This window comes from Dermacentor andersoni, chromosome 1 (assembly GCF_023375885.2).
Source record: "Dermacentor andersoni chromosome 1, qqDerAnde1_hic_scaffold, whole genome shotgun sequence".
Lineage (NCBI taxonomy): Eukaryota > Metazoa > Arthropoda > Arachnida > Ixodida > Ixodidae > Dermacentor > Dermacentor andersoni.
The window spans coordinates 210,924,645-210,942,797 of record NC_092814.1 but is presented as its reverse complement, the minus strand read 5'-3'; the positions used below and the strand labels follow the sequence as shown (position 1 = coordinate 210,942,797).

Below are 18,153 nucleotides of genomic sequence, written 5' to 3'. Positions count from 1 at the left end.
AGTCAAAGCTCTCAAACGAAATGCAAAGTGCTTCACCTCGGCCGCGGGTCGGCCCGAAGATAGCGCAATACCGGGCCCACCCGTGGCGGAGGTGAAGCAGGCGTTAGGCATACCCAATACGTGGGCTGATTCCGAAGCTGGTACAATGCCAGGCCGACCCGCGGCAAAGGTGAAGCAAGTGTTAAGCACTCCCCATACTGGGCTGATCCTGACGGTAGTGCAATGCCGGGTCGACCCGCGGCGGATGTGAAGTGTATAAATAGGCACAAAGCACTCCCTATAGGTGGGCCGATCCCGAAGATAGTGCAACACCGGGCCCACCCGCGGCGGAGGTGAAGCAGGCGTTAAGCACTCCTCACACGTGGATCCATCCCGAAAGTAGTGCAATGCTGGGCCGACCCGCGGCGGAGGTGAAGTAGGCGTTATGAGCACTCGCCATACATGGGCCCATCCCGAAGATCCCTAAGGGCGCGTTACAGGTTCCCGAGCCCACAGGGGTATGTGCCATTGAGCTCGGACCCTTTCTGCACCTTCACCAGAATCGGCACACATGATGATTTTTTCTGCTGACGGACGCCGAAAAAACTAAGGAAGGTTCGTGATATACAGCTTTCGCTGTAAAAGGCAGCAAAATGTTGACCGCCGAATAGATTGATTTGTCGGCGCTTTAGGAATGTGTGTGAGGAGTGGTTGTGTGGGCGGGGAGGGGGGTTAGGCCGCTTAATTTCTGGGGGGGGGGGGAAGGCAGGCCCCCCCGGCCGCCCACCCTGGGTACGTGCCTGCCAGTCGCAGTATTGAAGAGGAAAAAGTGAAGGTAACAGTGGCCGGCAAGCTAATCGTTTCTCGAGTACAAGGGATGCTAAATTATAACGGTTATTTTGCATACAACATGCTGCTTTGTTTGCGGCCACGGGGCCAGAATAGCATAATTATATGTGGGCTGTTCTTACGCATGCTTAAATGTGACGTGTTTGCAAGCGGAACATGGAGAAATGGTATGGCCGAAGTACTTTCTACCTCAGTTTCCAAAGTAACCCAGCTGTAACAAAACATAACAGAATCTGTACGCTTGCCTTGGTGCTCACTCATATGATAAATATGTGTTAAGTCAGTTATTTAAATTATGCAGTTGGAAGAAACATAGTTTGAAAAGCGTAAAAAAATTCCTAAGTAGAGGAGGAACAGGCCCATGCTGATAGTACTTCAATGCCAAGAACATTCGTCTTAGCCCTGTTCAAATGTACTGTGCTCTAGAGTGAGCAGTCATGGCGACTATGGCTTTATATTAATCCAAGAGATTCGTTTTCAATGACCGCGGCGTGTTTGTGCTGTTGTGGAGCCTCCATGCTCAGGAAGGTTAAGCCACACACTGCGGCGGTAAAAAAGCGCGACGTCGCACGATCTTGCGCAATTCAAGAGGCACGCGCTGTGCATGCATCAGCCGGCCCGTGCGTCGGTATACAGCTCACGAGGACACTGCGCTTTCTATTTCCATGTAGGCCCAGTAATAGAACACTTCAATACTGTTTACTTTTGTGCACATTCTAAGATACGGACTCCAGTAAAAGTCACTTACAATGCGGAGCTCTGCAGATCGATTAGGCTATTGTGGCTATATATCCAGCTTTTCCGGGCATCGGCGTTTAGTTTTCTCTCTGGGTATGGCTCTTTGGGTTGCCACTGGTTATGTACTGCTATTCAGTGAGCCTCTTTGACGCCAACTTGGCTCACTGAGTAATGTGGGCCGTTCCCATGAGTATGTACCGCTGGGTATGTGTCAATGGGCATGTGCCGCTCTTCAATAAACCTCATTAACGCCAACTTGGGTATCTGAGTAGCACAATGACAAAAAAAAAAAACATCGTACCCTGCACTCCGCATTGGTTCGCAACACGTCACAAAAACAGGAACTATTCGCTGTAAAGCAGTAATATAATTCCTAAGAATCATTCTCGACCAAACTAAGCATGCCTTGCACTACGTAGATGTGAACTGGGGTTAAGCCTGGTTAAATATTTTATACGGCACTATTTCGGGATCGGCCTCCGTATTTATACTGCAAGACCTTCGGGATCGGCCCAGATTTTTCAACTGCCTTATCTTGAGCATGAGCCCATGTTTATGGACTGCACCCATTTTTCGGAATCGGCCCGCGAAATCGCCACATTGCCGCCATATATTCGTTGCAGAAAACTGGGTTGCATTCGCCAAGAATGCTTTGCATCAAAGCAATACCACGTAGACACAATTTCGCGCCACGCGAATGGAAGCTCCCGTCAGTTGGTTCGGAAATAGATGTCGCCTGCTTGGAAACGTCGCCAGCTCGATCGCGTTAGCTTCTCTGCTCCTCGGAACCGCCCCTGTCACGTGCTCTTCGCGTCACTACTCGCTGGCGTTGTAACATTGGTCAAACGCTGTCACCGCTTGCGATTTTTTCGAAATGTTTCGATCATGATCGCAGTGGAGTTGGTGGGATTTGGGGGTTTCTGCGACAGCCACCGCGCCACTTTTGGGCCAAAACCGATGTTATGTGAAAAAAGCTTTAGAGGTGCAAAAGAGAAACACCACTTACGGTAGAACTCGGGTTGAATCAGCGTGTAGGAGTGAAAGAAGACCACCCAGAAGCACAGGATCAGTTTGGCTCCGCTAAAGAAGAGCAAATTTTCGCGTGGGGTTCCTTCATATTGGCTGGCGTTGAAGAGGCGTTGGGTGTTCGAAATGACAGAGAACCCGCACAAGAGCTTGAAGGGAAAAGCTTCTGAAAGAGAAAAGCTTGTAAAGACATCCCTTGTATTTGTGCGCAGAGCGCTATGAGTGACAAGCTTCACCGATACTCTGACGAACATTGTACACACACAGGAGTATGGTACTTGTTATAGACACTTTCATGAGTAAAAATTACACTAAGTGAACTGAAGTTTTCTGATTCATTATGTGCACGCAGTGAGTGCGGATATAAACAAATCTGATTAGGAAATAACTGGTTTCTAATTAGATAGTTGGTAACTTTATTCCCTTACACTTACACGTACGGTTATGCTATAATACTCGCAGCTTCTGGGGAGTGTGTACGGGAGAGAGCGGGGCGTAACGTGGAGTGTGTTTCGGAGTATCCGGCTTCAAACTGAGCCCTTGCTTTGATTGATTACGCATTCGCACTGCATTCAAGGACATAGGACAGACTGAGATGCTCATACTCTGACTTGACTGGTTTGTACATCACCTGCTCTACTCCTGCTTCAATAGAGAGTTTTAGCCCAGCGGGTTTACGGCCAGCGGAGCGGAGCGGGCGAGCGGAGACGCGACTGCGCATGCGCACCACGCTGAGGCGGCCAGCGGTTTTACGGAGCAGCGTTTACGCCCGCTGGAAAGCACTCCCCAGCGGAGGGTATACGCAGCGCGCGAGCGTGCGTAAGCGCGCGCGGGCACGGAGGAAGGAAACTAAGGAGAGGCCCTGACGTCACTCTTTGTGAAGCAAAAGTGAAGCCGGAATTCGGCGTTGCTCATGGCGATGCTCCGCCTTTTGGGCCACCCTCCTCTCTTGTTTACATCTTTCGCGAAACCACGCCGCGCTGCGCGTGGTGTCGCGCGCGCTCGCGCAACATCTGGCAGAGCACGGTGCAGGTAACACAGCGCAACAAGACGCGGTGACTAACGCAAACCCGCCCACTCAGCGCCTTTGCCGCGGCCCGAAACCTACCCGAGCAACACGTGTGAGCGCTCAAAACCATAACAACGCCGCCATTGTGGCCCAAAAGGCGTGGCCATACAACAAAAAAAAAATAAAAAAGCAGCAAAAAAATGAGAACCTACTACGTCATTTGCGCCACACTTTTCTCCTAGCGCGCGGAGGGGGTAGGGCCTCTCCTAGTTTCCTTCCTCCGTGGCGCGCGGGCGTGTATGGGAAATGCAAGATGGCAGCCGCGAACATGAACGCCGGCAGTTCTGCATCGACGACGGCGACTGCGGCGCTGACCCGTACATTAGTACTCAGTACATTATTAACAAATAATGTACTGAGAACATGTAATATATCTTTATTCAACATTTCTCGCATAATAAAAGCAAGCGTAATTCAAATTCATTTCTCAGTAACTCCTATTCGGACCACTAGGTGGGGCAGCAGAGCGCCCCGCTCTAGAGTCATTGGAAAAAATTTCAGAGTACCGCAAAGGTCGGGATTTGACTGGCAACACTGAGCGGCCACCGCCATATACCTTCCAAGCCGACGGCGTCGCGGGAAGGCCGCCGTGTTGGAAGAGCTTGATATTCGGTGACACGTCGGGTTGAGTGTTTACTGAAGCACAAATACTTTGTGCCCGGAGATGATGGTTGCTAAGAACTAAAATAAAATGTTATGTTGTGCGAAGTAATGCAGCCGGTGGTTGTTTTGCACGCCGATCGTGTTTACTGCTGGAACTGTGCTACGATTGTGGGCAGCAGCTTAGCGCTGCTATCGGGAGCTTATGCACGCGTTTTTTTTTTTATTCCCTTCCGCGGAGCGAGCTACGAAGGAAACATTTCGTCCCTTCGAGCCGGAATGAGGCAAGCTTGTGCTTTTGGGCATGAACATCGTGGACCGCCGTCGGCTTCTATTGAATGTTTCCAAGCAGGACGAAACTAACATCTGACAGTGTCACAGGCACGTACGTTCATTGTGTAATTTCACAAGCTAAATCGGATACATCTAATTTAGTTTGTAAACGGATACCGCGCGTTCTCGATTCTGCAGGGCGACTTTGTCCGCCGTATACGCACGACACACTGCGACTGCCATGTGCGCACCGGTGTTTGGCCGTGATCGTAAGACGATCTGTGCACAGCAGGCGTAAAAACCAACGTCGATGACCATTTTGCGCACTAAATCTTGTGGAAGGCCAATATGAGCCATTTGCTTGATTACAGCAGCGTATATGTACTTCTGTACACTGATAATGAGCGAGAGTTTGCTACATTGCGACTTATGAACGCGGCTGTCTAGTGCGTTCATGAGCGACTACTCTTATCAACTTATTTATGACTGTTTTCTTAGACTGCCAAGATTTGCTGCCTGTGTAAAAAAAAGAAAGCACGAACGCCCGCTGGTGACGCAGCACTATTTTTTTCTCAGTTACATAGGCGATGTATAAAATTCTTGTGCTTTTAGAGCGGCTTATGCAACATGCATAGTGACAGAGTGAAACTAAAGCTACTGGGTGTTCTGTTTTGTATTTCTTGTTTTGCATCAAGCACAACATTATTTGGGCATGCACCGTAGCATTTCAACATAAAACATAATATGTATGCTGACTTCAGTTCATTGCATGTGCTCGGCTTACAAGCTCAAAATTTGAAGCATGTGTTGTGAATATCACCTGGCCATTGGTTTCAAGCTCGAAATGCGTATGTATAAATGAGCAAAGGATAAGTGGACAAAAGGAAGTATCATGGGCCTCGTATTGACCATGTTTTTATTGACTGCGATCGTCACGATCTGCGAAAAACAAGTGCCATATGGGTCGATCGAGTGACTCGAGGCGAGAGCGCGCTCACGTGCGTGGAGAAATCATGCGAGTACCTGGTGCACGTGAGGACGCGGAATTCTCGCGCGAAAAGTGTGCCTTCGCGTGCCACGAGCACGGAATAACCGCGTGTGTTGAGCAACAAACGCGTACACGTGTACCCGCGTCAAGAATGCAAGACGCGAACGATCCCTGCAATGAACTGCTATTTTTGTAGCATCGCTAACACCGCGTGCACTTCGCTTAAATATCTTCTAAAACAGTGCCGAAAAGCACAAGCAAGGTGTACTTATACCTCGCACATGCGGGTGTTATTGTAGGCTTGTAGTTCTCCCGGCCGATTCTGTGTAACCACGCAGAACGGCGCTCTCGGTCATTTTTCCCGGTCGGAATCTAGAAAAGTCTTTCCAGACTCAGTTCGGTTGCTGCATCCAAAAGCGCAGCAGCCAGGCATGATTTCCTTGCAGTCAACTCCGAGCGCGACAATCGGAACACACACACACACACACACACACACACACAAAAAAAAAAAAAAAAAAAAACGTAGGGCGCCTGCGCTCTAACTCAGCCGGCCCGCCCGGCGCTTGGAAGGTATATGGCACCCCAGAGGTCACATGGTACGGTTGGGCCAATGAACGCGTCGGCGGCGCGGGGAAAACGAATGCGGTACTCTGAAATTTTTTCCAGTGACTCTACCCCGCTCTTTACCCCGCTCGAGCGGGTGAGTGATCCGCCGGGCTAAAATTCTTTTTTCGCGAGCCGCTCCGCTGGCGCAACGGTGGAGACCGCGAGCGGAGCGAAACGTAAACCCGCTGAGCTAAAAGTCTCTAATAACGCCTTCGTCGGAGCCTGCACGTGTTTCTTTGTGAAATGTCATGAATTCAACGCAAGTATTTGCATTGCTTCTAAATGGGCTGACGCCGCCGAACTGCCTTAAATTGTGCAACACAGTGCGCCGTAACACTTGTAATTAAGGAAGTAATTATTAGCTTTTAGTCAGAAAGTGTTGAATCGGGGCAACCATCATTTGACTACATGTAGGCGTCGCATTTATTGTGAACACTCAAATAGACATCGCCTAGCGGACGCATCTGTTCGTTAATAATTGAACAGTCTTAATATATGCGTCATATGTGCAAGAATATAATTAAGGTATAATTAAATATTGACATTAGTCTGCATATATATCATGGACATCTAGGCGGTCGGATATCGAGATACTTTCTGAGCAAAGTGTAATTATATCGGTGTTCGGTGAATTCATGTAGCCTGTTCGCCCCACTGAAAATCGCCTCACTGAAATTTAATTTATTCAGATTGCCCTTTAAATCGCACAATTCAAAGCGGCGTAAGGTGTGAGAGACCAGGCTCGTTAGTTTTCGTGATGTATATTTTTATTTAAACATATTAGCATTCTGCGTTGAGGACTAGTGTGTTTTAAAAAAAAAACCGGCGATGCTAAAGGCGGAGGTATATAATGTGCTCCTCTTTTTTTTTTTTTTTTTTTCGGTGATGTCTACAGCGCGTCGTTCCGTGTTCATGTATCGTCACGGGGTGGCTAAGCACAGCAAAAACTATTGTAATCTAAATTGTTCTGTCTTACGATTAGCGGAACTGGCAAAAATACACTGTTTGTACAACTATTTCTGTTTATTCTGACCACTGTATTTATTATAGACGAAAAGGTAGTAAAACATTGTAACTGGTGAACTTACTAAATTTACACCCATTACTACTATTTTACTAGCTGATTGCTACGTCCGACAATCCCGAGTTATAGTAAGTAGGGGTGGGTGAATATTTGAAGTTTTAAATACGAATCGAATATATCTTACTAGCTATTCGTATTCGTATTCGAAACGAAACTATTCGGCAATTTCGATTATTAAGAAATTACCAAATATCTCGCAACAATCTGTTGTTAAAGTATAGTTTCTGTTCTACCTGCTAAATAACTCATTGTAAATATCAGAAGGGAAACAATAGCAAATGTTTCTGAAGCAACGCAAAAATAAACTGAGTAATGCAAGCCATGTTTTAGGTTTTGCGGTCAAAACCTACATAACAACTTGGCGATTTTCGCTAGTGTTCTGTCACTTCAGTGTTACTGGCAGCAAACTAGTTCTGTAGCAGTTTTATTTGGTACGCTGCAACCAGTGATGTTTTCTTTGCAACGGGCTCTTTTACACGTGTCTATCCCACACAAGTCCTTCAGCAGCTCCTTTTTTTTCTTTTTTCGCAACTTCTCATATATTTTCGGCGACCATTCATGTCGCGTTATTCGACTTTAAGACCTATGATATTCGGTCGCCAGAGGTGTGACGACCGTGCACCGTATGTCTTAAAATTATATCTTGCACCGTATTTCCCCAATATTTTTTTCTTTCTTGAGCAGTTTGGCTAAAATTGGCTGGGATACGTTATACATGGTACTTTATTTTAACTGCACCAAATTTTTAAATATTGCCTGTGGCATATAGTACAATGCGACTATTCGATATTCGATCGGATGCTCGCTACTTACTATTCGTGTTCGTTTCGTATTAGACAAATAGGATATTCTCCCATATCTAATTGTAAGTGTTCCCTTTACTAAGCAGTAGTACGTTTCACAGACCAGTTAGCAAAAGGCAATGCCGCCGTCACCGGTGGTCTATCATGCTGTATATTGGAAGCCTTAAAGCAATGTTTCGATAAACTATAGTTTCTTTCATTGTGTTGGTTTATTAGTTATTTGCTGCGTTGTGGCGCAGATATGTGTAGAATGTACGTTATGCAAATATAGATTCATAATTTTGTTTATTTATCCAAATACATAGGTACGCACCGGTAAAGCCTGTGCTCTTGTAAAGTTTAGGACTATACCCGTAAGGTAGTTCTTTGAAAGATTACGCGTGGTATCCTGAACGTTGTACTGTACAATGCACGTGTTCTCCTTTGTCATTTGTTCCTTTCTGTACAGTGCTGTCTATTACTGTTCCTGTCATGAACCTTAGGTGCCATTACTTGATGGAGCTATAAATATCACTAAACTTGGCGGCAATGCGGTCCTCTGTTTTCGCATACGTGTTTTTTCGCATACACCTTTAGAAGCAAGGCGACGTAATTATTTCGGGGCTATGGAAGCCCCACTTGTACACGAAAATGCCCTGCTCACTTAATTGGGTAGCAGACTGCACTTGACAGGTGCCATTTTTTTATTATTGATATGATATAAGAAGATGTTGACGTACAATTTAAGGCGCCGGCTACTCCTTAGCTCTTGCATGGGTCTAGCCTACAGCATACAGGGTTCAAGATTACATATAACCTTTTCATACAAGCACCAGGACTTGCCGAGCAACATTTTCACAGTAACACTATCACGTAGCATATACATGGTGCATACAACATACAAGTTAAACGACTCCACAGTTCTGTAGAAGAAAGTCTCAAAAATACAGATGATGGTGTCGACTAATAATAGCGGGTGGTACATAGATCGTGTAGATGCATTATCACATATAGTCACAACAAAACAGTCTACATAACACAATCCACAAACACATTCATATATACAGCGACATTGAAATGAAAGGAACAATAAAAGCGTTAATAACGGCCAACAATGCCACTGTCTTCAAAAAAGTATTTAGTACTTTTAAAGCGCTCTTGTGCCGGTGCCATTAATATGTAATGTTTGTACACTGAGTAGCTGTTTTATCTGTATGTACCACCCCCTTTGAATAGTAAATGCAACAACCGGCGCCGTTACTAATTGTCCTTGCAAGAATTTTAGTTAAGTTTGTGACAAGCAGTTACTAGCTTTTGGCTAGTAACTGACGCAACCTTTTTTTTCTAAGAGTGTGTGAATGTAATAATAAAACTAGACTGTCAAAGCCCTTTCTACACCTCGTCGGTGCGTACTTACCAGCCTTTTTACTGGGTTTCGTGGGGCCTAATGGCTTCAGATACCACTCTGCGATTGTTCCAGCGCCTAAAAGTAGTGCTAGAGAGCAGAAGAGCGCACTGAAAGAGATAAACGACGCGTTGCGAGATTGCGAGAGTAAATACCGGAAGCAACGGGAAGTTGCGCGCATTAAAAGAATTCTCATTGAGGAACTCACATGGAGCAGGCCTGGAGCATAGTTAAGGACTTTGGATCATCAGTTCTGCACCCTCGAACCGTGGCATTCACTCCGTATAACTTCATAACTGGGGATTTAGAGGAGAAGAACAGAGCGATGATCCCGAGCAGTGATCAGTGCGTCCTACACGCTTTGAGCACGCATGCCCGTAGCTACACACATATTAATTACAGTAAAAATTGTAGCTTTGGTGAAGTGGGCATAATTTCTCAATTATGCGACATAGTTTGACAAAATCGCACATAAAGCCAGAGTTAACGTTCTTGTACTGAAATAATGCATAATATATGTAATGTTTTTTTTTTAATCGCACGCTAACATCGACGTGTGTCATAAAGTGCTGTTTCCTTCTTTACCTTTTTTACGTGAAGCATGCAGTGTTCGACACTCCCAGCGAGCTACGATTTTGAATATTTGTCCATTAAACTCTGGGCCATTAAACTATCGCACGAGTGCCCTAATTACAAACACAGACCCCTTTCTTGCGCCTTTACGTTCGCTAAAGACAAGTACATAGTATTTCACAAGTTGCGTAACCTTGTTAGTGTGGTTGCCAAGCTTGCATATTAGGAGCCGCCAAACCCAATTCAGAATTACTTCTGTCTCGTGTGTGTGTGCGTGCGTGTGCGTGTGTGTGTGTGTGTGGTTTTCTTAATTATTTTTTTCTCTCTCACCTATCGCATCCATTTGCCCCTCCCCCAATACAAAGTAGCCACCCGGAGATAATCTCTGGTTAACCTCCCTGTCTTTCGTTTGCCTCTCTCGCTCTCTCTCACCTTCACCTACTGAAACACAGCACCAATGCGTATTCATGGAAGAAAAATAAAAAAACCGGCGACCCGGTTTTTTAAGAAAACGCCCTTTCATCAGCTAGAATTTGTCCTTTGGATACGAAATGTCACTGACAAATCACTCCTCAATCACTGCCTACATTTTGAAAATTCCATACTGCATGACTCTCCTATATAGGTAGACTGCGCAGTTCGCCACAAGAAATTTTGTCATAAGGGGATAGCATTATATCACATCTTTCAAGAACTGTGCAAGCTTGCTTAAGCGCTGGATTGTCTGTGTGGACGGAGAATAACCTCGCTTTTAGAAGGACGGAATGATAAGTTGGTTGATACGGCATTATGATAGAGTGTAAACAGCACACAGCGTCACTTTGTCATCTTGTGCAAAGAGCACACAAGATGGCAAAAAAGACGAGAACATGGCGCGGCGTCCCCGTCTTTTCTGTTGCACTGCAGGCCCCGTTCGCGAAACGCGGTATACATAGTGCCGTCTTCAGGGTGGGAATTTCTGACAGCAGAAATAAATGAAAATGGGACGCCCTATAGTAATGCTTTAACTCGAAAGTCTCTATGAACAATGTGGTGCAGCATTAGAAACTAAAACAGCAGGCATTCTAGTCATAACTGTATTTATATCTCGGCGATTGTGGAGGAATAATCATGCTGAAGTGCGTGGACATGCAAAATAACAGTATAGCAAGAAATGCCCTTACTTGAACTAAACAAATAATCTATTTCAGAGTGTGAGCACAGTGAAGGCAGGCATATCCCAACTCTAAAGTCGATGCTGTGAAAACCGGTGTCCGTAGTCGCAGTCAGTGGATCCTTCCGCCCCTGCATATGTTTGATTGGAAAAAAAGTTATATTTTTATTTTATTTATTTTTATTTATTTAGGGATACTGTAGCCCTCACTTGAGGGCCATTACAGGAGAGGAAAAAAATAAAAATTGAAATTTCAACATTGACAATACAACGTTATACATCATTGTCAAACACAAGTTACTGGCAGGATGAACAAACATACACAGCATAACAGTAAGCATGATCAGGTCTCAATTATCCCGTTGCCTATAATACAATTCTAATAGACTACAAAATTCGTTAACATTTTGTGCTGTTACAGTGCAGTCCGGAAGGCCATTCCATATATTAATAGACGAAGGAAAGAACGAGTATTCAAAACCATCAATGCGTGTTTTATAAGGCTGTACACTAGCACTGTGGTTTAAACGCGCACTGTGTTTGAAAGGGGGTCGAATGTATGTTTCTTTGTTTATTCTTATTTGATTTCTGGTTATCTGGAAAAATAATTTCATTCGTTGTTTTTCTCGTCGTGTTTCTAGCAGTTCCAAGTCACAACATTTCAACATGTGTGTTACAGAATCGGCTCTCCTATAACGCGAACAAACAAAACGCACCGCGGTTCTCTGAATTTTTTCGAGTTTATCTCGCAAGTAGAGTTGGTGAGGGCTCCAAACTGGGGAGGCGTACTCCAAAACCGAGCGAACAAAGGTTTTGTACGCAGTCAGCTTCAAATGTGTTGGTGCATGCTGCAACTTTTTTCTCAAGAAGAACAGTTTCCTGTAAGCCCTAGAGCAGACCTCCTCCACTTGGTGGCGCCAGCATAAGTCGTGATTAATGATCACTCCTAAGTACCTAAAGCTACGTACATTCAACAAAGAGTTATCACCAATTTTATAGTCAAAGGAAGGCACATTTTTCTTTCTTGTTATATGAGCAAACGTCGATTTCGAATAATTTATTTCCATTCCCCATTTTATGCACCAGTCATGTAAACCTTGGAGGCACCGATTAATTTTCCTTTGGTCGGTTTTATCTGCCACAGTTGTATAAAGCAAACCATCGTAGGCAAAAAGTTTCATTTTAACAGGTGATTCCAGAACACTGGAAATATCATTGATGTAAATCAAGAACAATAGCGGCCCCAATACCGACCCTTGTGGAACCCCAGACAATACTTCTAGTGGATTAGACATGATGTTTTCAATCCGGACGGATTGTACACGACCACTCAAATAGGCTGCAATCCAGTTCACAACGTCTGGAGCAATACCTGCGTTCTGGATTTTAAAAAGCAATTTACCATGCGGTACCTTATCAAAGGCCTTTGCGAAATCTATGCAGATGACGTCAATTTGTTCGCAGGCATCCAAAGCTAGATAAAAATCATGAACCGTCTCAATGAGTTGCGATATAGTGGATAATCCGCTTCGAAATCCATGTTGTGACGAAAAGAAAAAGTTATTAGCTTCAAGGAAAAGAATGATATGCTTTGCTACTGCATGCTCTATAAGTTTACAAGTCACAGAAGTAAGCGATATGGGACGATAGTTGCTAACTTGATTTCGACTGCCGGATTTAAAAACAGGAATCACAACACCGCTACGCCAATCTTGAGGTAGTGAACTGGTTTCCAAAGATTTTCTAAAGATTATAGTTAAGTAAAATGACACCCATTCAGCATATCGCCGTAAAAATTCACTTGGGATCCCGTCTGGCCCGCTTGCTTTCTTGGCATCAAGCGTAAGCAATTGCTGAAATATGCCAGCCTGAGTGATTTCTAGTGGGCGCATTGCGCAGGCGCCCAATTCACTGCGCTCATTGTTTCCTTGCTCTGTTCTCGTCTTTGTAAATACTGACTGGAAGAATAAGTTGAAGCAGTCTGCTATTTGCGTCTTTTCCGTGATCATTTGAGATCCGCTTTTTATCTGGTGTATCTCTTCTTTTTTATCCCTTAAGTGCATCCAAAACTTTTGTGGCGAAGATCTCAGGAACCCAGGAAGCGTTATGTTAAAGTACTTTTCCTTAGATTGCCGTAACGCTAATTTTAGTTGAGCACGGAAATTGCACACCTGGGCTGGGTTTTGTTTATTTTTGCGTAATCGTTTTATTCTGCGTTTTAAGTGTATTATTTCCCGAGTTATCCATGGGCTATGCTGCTTTGTTTTTTTCATGCGGGTAGGAATAAATTTATCTACGCACTGCTTGACGATTCCCTTGAAACGTTGCCACAATTCTTCTACAGATTCACTAGATGACGCAAGTTCAAATTCACTAAATGATAGACTTAAGTTATCTACTATTGTTGTATCGTCTGCCCGTGCGTAGTCGTTTATAAGTTTAAAAGCAGGTAACCGCCGGCGACTGGGTATATCGATTGGTATATCGACAGATATCATTTTGTGGTCCGATATTCCTGGTTCAACCGCTACACTATTAGCAGCTATTTTGCAAGATAGGAACACAAGGTCTAACAATGACTTAGAATATAAAGTTTCTCGTGTATTTTCTTCAACAATTTGCCGTAAATTATGATAAATCATAATTTCCAGTAGTTTTTCAGCACTCGAAACTTCCGTATGTCCGGGCGAGAGAGTTTTCCAGTTTATGTGGGGTAAATTAAAATCTCCAGTCATTATTAGCCTTGTATTATTATTCAACTGAGTGCACAAAAAAGCGTTTAATTCGTCCAGGAACTCAGGCGTGGTAGCAGGGGCCCTGTATATGCCTCCCACTACGAACGCAACGCCATTTAATAAGATTTTGCACCACACTGCTTCTGAAAGACTACAGTCTATTCTTTCTGCCCTAACTGATGATTTCACAGCTACAGCTACGCCCCCACCTCTTGAGCCCCTATCCCATCGGAATATTTTATACCCTGGAGGAACAACACAGTCATCGGGAACTAAACTATTCAACCACGTCTCTGTAATAATAACTACGTGTGGATTATGAGAGAGTAATATAGATTCAAGTTCTGTGATCTTATTTGCAATACTCCGTGCATTCAACAAAAGAAGACGTAGCTATGCGTGCTGCTTAGAATTAGAAGCGCCCTCCGAAGCAGTAGTTGCAGAGAAGCAGTGCAATTTTCGGGCAGCTTTGTCCCTGCTTTGCACTATCTCCCGACGTTGTCCTCGTGCTTGGTCCCAAGTGTACCACTTGTCTTTTATTTTCAGTTTTTCATGGATCAGTGAAACCTTCACCCCATTAGCTCTTTCCGAAGCAGCACTTCCCCATAACTTCTTTCGAATTTCCACCGTTTCTGGTGCATAGTCATTGCTGACTGAGTAGGAGGATCCCTTCAGTTTGTAGCAGTTTTTCATCACGTGCTCCTTTTCCTTATAGTCATAGAATCTCATGACAACCGGCCTCCTTTTTCCGTCTTTAATCCTGCCTAGGCGATGTATTCTTTCTATCGTCTTTACGTCGATGCCGAACTTGTCCTGAAATACCTCTTCCATGACTACTTTTTTCAAATCACTGTCTGTTTCAGAGGCACTTTCTTCGACACCAAAAACGAGAATATTGTTGCGTCTGCTCCTGTTTTCGTACTCGACCAGCTTTTCGGCCTGTAACCGCACGGTATCCTCAAGAGAATCTATTCTGGCTTTTATTTCCTGGATACCATCTAGTGCATTAGATACTTTGTTTATCTTTGCATTCAGTTCGCAAATTTGAACCTTGATGTCATTCAAACCACTATCAGCCGCAGTCTGGTTATCTAGTATCATCTGCAATAGCTGGGCGGTTGTTGGCCCAGGGTTTTCTTCAATATCACCCGACATTATAAGCAGTAGCAACATCGACCAGCAATCGACAGCAGTCTGACAAAGTAGTCAAAGTGGAGCTCCGCTGTTTCACAAATTATAAGCAGTTATCTCATGCAATAAAAATATTTAGTGCTCCAAGCTCCTCACACCAACAGTATCTCAGACTCGTAAAGTCGCCCATGTGAAAGAACGGTCCATTGGGACGGGCACAGACAATGACAAACATTCCTTACGAAAAGAAACCTCCGTAAGTCTGTGTCGATAGCTGAAATTTAGCTGTCTTTGACAAGGATTCTAAAAAATATGTAAATATTGACAGTCACTTAAGTATCCTTACGTGACTTGAATGCGAAAGCGTTATGTCGTATCACGTGTCATGACTTGACACGTGACGTGACGTCATACATGAGCACGCCGGAATCCACATCCATTTATCAAGTTACCATGATACGTGACGTCATACATTGTCACATGTCCTTCACAGCTCTACCTTATTCCACCTTGCTCCAATTTGTATCCACAATCCACCTTAATTCACATTAACTCACTTTAATCCACCATAATCCACCTAGATATAATTTGTACCAACCTTAATCCACTTTATTTAACCTTGACCTACTTTATTCCACCTTAATACACTTTATTCCACCTTAATCAACCTTACTTTAATTTGTACCAACCTTAATCCAGCTTAATCTACTTTAATTACCTTAATCAACCTAATTCCACATTATTCCGCCTTAACCATCTTTCTCTAATCTGTACCAATCTTAATCCACCTTGACTCACCTTAATCTGCTTTAATCCCGTTTAATTCACCTTCATTCACTTCAACTTAATTTACTTCACCTGAAGTCACCTTACTCTAACTTGTTGTAACTTTAATTCACTTTACTATAATTCACCTCAATTCATTTCAACTCACTTTAATTACCGCTAATCAGGAGGTCGCGGGATCGAATCCCGGCCACGGCGGCCGCATTTCGATGGGGGCGAAGTGCGAAAACACCCGTGTACTTAGATTTAGGTGCACGTTAAAAAACCCCAGGTGGTCTAAATGACCGGAGTCCCCCGCTACGGCGTGCCTCATTATTAGAAAGTAGTTTTGGCACGTAAAACACCATAATTTAATTTATTAATTTTAATTTTCACTTGAATTACCAATAATTACTGATAATTAACGTTGTCATACCATTTACTATCTTTTGTATTGATACTGACGCCATACAAAAGGCTGATGGCGTCACATAATGTGATGATGATTTTCGGTACCACTCGCCTACAACGCCGGCTTTTCTGACTCATGGGATATACCGGATGTCCCAGCTAACTTCAGCCAGAGTTCAAAAATATGCCGATGCCATCTAAGGCGACGCGACCAAATGCATGTTGCTGACTATTGTATGGAGTAGGTTACACGATTTCTTAAAATTCTGTTTAATTCCATAATTAGTCAAGATTAATTAAGCAACTTCAGCAGCAACGAAGTTAGGTAAGAAATTCCAATTAGAAAGTTTTAGAGCGCTTTGCAAAACGTCCGATTAAACAGTTCCTAATTTTCTATCTATTAGGCATTAGTGTTTTTCCGCTTTCCACAGATGCCCGCGAAACACAAAAAATACCACGTGACATGTCCGCTTGCGCACCGTCATTGCAGCGCTCCCAAGCCCTCCGCGTAGAAACGAACGTAGCATTCCGCCGGGTGTGCTGCCGCTGCGCCTGCTTATCGCTATCATGAACCGCCGCGAGGGATGCACATCGGTGGCGTAAATCGCACAGCCAACTCCTGCGCCCCTGCCCTGTTGGCTTTCAATTTTTTTTAATTACCCTGCTAGATGCTATGTTCGTTTGTACGAGAAATGTTTGGGAGCGCTGCAGTCACGACGCGCAAGCGGGAAAGTCACATGGTATTTTTTGGTATTTCACGGGCATCTGAAGTAAGCGGAAAAGCACTAATACCTAATAGATAGAAAGTTCGAAACTGTTTACTTGGACGTTTTTCAAAGCGCTCTACAACTTTCTCATAGGAATTTTTTTGCCTAATTTCGTTGCTTTAGAAGTTGGTTAATCAATATAGACTAATGATTAAATTAAACAGATTACAAAAAAAAGTATGACTTACTCCATAGAATAGTCAGCAACATGCATTTGGTCGCTTGTCCTAGAGTGCATCGGCATATTTTTAAACTCTGGCTAAAGTTAGCTGGGACACCCTGTATAATGCTTTCGCATTAAGAGGAAGCTTTAGCTGCGGCCAAACTCCAACGCGGCCTATTCAAATACATGTGAAACGCAGAAACGCTTTTATGAGATAACCCCAGGATCGATTTTAATGAACTTTGTTACATTTGAGATAGAAAGTTAAGTTATAGTGACTGTTGGAAGCAGAATTCGGATATAGAGTCTGAATTTTGTTAAAAGAGTATTGAAAAAATTTGAAAGTTCGAAAAAAAAAATAGAAGCACGAAGTTTACAAATTAATAGCTCTGAATCAAGAACACATAATACGGTTCTGTAAACGGCATCGATCAGATCATCCAAAGTGGACAAATTCGATATGTCAATTTATATCTTGGGCGCTGTTCTTGGACACTTTAAGAAAATAAATAAGAAAATAAGAAATAAGAAAAATATCTTACGTGGATTCGTTACGTTGTGTACAAGGGTTCTGTAAAAGCTCTATTTTCATGTTACTAAGTTTTTTGAGATTCAGGTGCAACATATCAATTTCGTACGCTTTAGATCTCCTATTAGTCGTAATTCACAGAATTGTGATCTCATTTTTCATTGCTAATTTAGAGTTGTAAACTTGATAGTCTCGTTTTCTGAAAATTTGCGATTTTTGTCAATTTTTCATTAAAATTGACGATCTAAATGAAAATTCGAAATCAGCAGTCACTATGTTTTAATATGCAACAAATCTGGCGCAGTGGTTCCCGAGAAAACAAATTCTCCTTCCACGTGTATTTTGATAGGAGCTCTCGCGGGCTAAAGCTTCCTCTTAATACTTGGCAATACGCAGCAAAGTACTCGTATATCCTCATGTAAGGGTATTCCCCCCCCCCCCGTCCCCCCTATATACGACTGTATCCTGATGATCACGATATCTTAGATGTGAATAACTTCGAGCCCAATATAATGAATACAAAGCAT

At 43.7% G+C, this 18,153-nt stretch overlaps 2 protein-coding genes across 2 annotated transcripts in view; both read right to left on the bottom strand.

Annotated features, from left to right (window-relative positions):
* LOC126546938 (nose resistant to fluoxetine protein 6-like) overlaps positions 1–18,153 on the bottom strand; it is a 54,373-nt gene that overhangs the window by 17,509 nt on the left and 18,711 nt on the right. Inside the window, exons 3-6 of the mRNA XM_050194657.3 lie at positions 11,136–11,256; positions 9,608–9,695; positions 9,412–9,509; positions 2,573–2,758 (exon numbers count right to left, since the gene is read on the bottom strand). Of these exons, the coding sequence (XP_050050614.3) occupies positions 2,573–2,758; positions 9,412–9,509; positions 9,608–9,695; positions 11,136–11,256 (493 nt within the window). The remainder of the gene's footprint in view (positions 1–2,572; positions 2,759–9,411; positions 9,510–9,607; positions 9,696–11,135; positions 11,257–18,153) is intronic.
* Positions 14,254–15,033, bottom strand: LOC140215472 (uncharacterized). Its single transcript, XM_072286007.1, has one exon. The coding sequence runs from the start codon at positions 15,031–15,033 to the stop codon at positions 14,254–14,256; it is 780 nt and encodes a 259-aa protein (XP_072142108.1).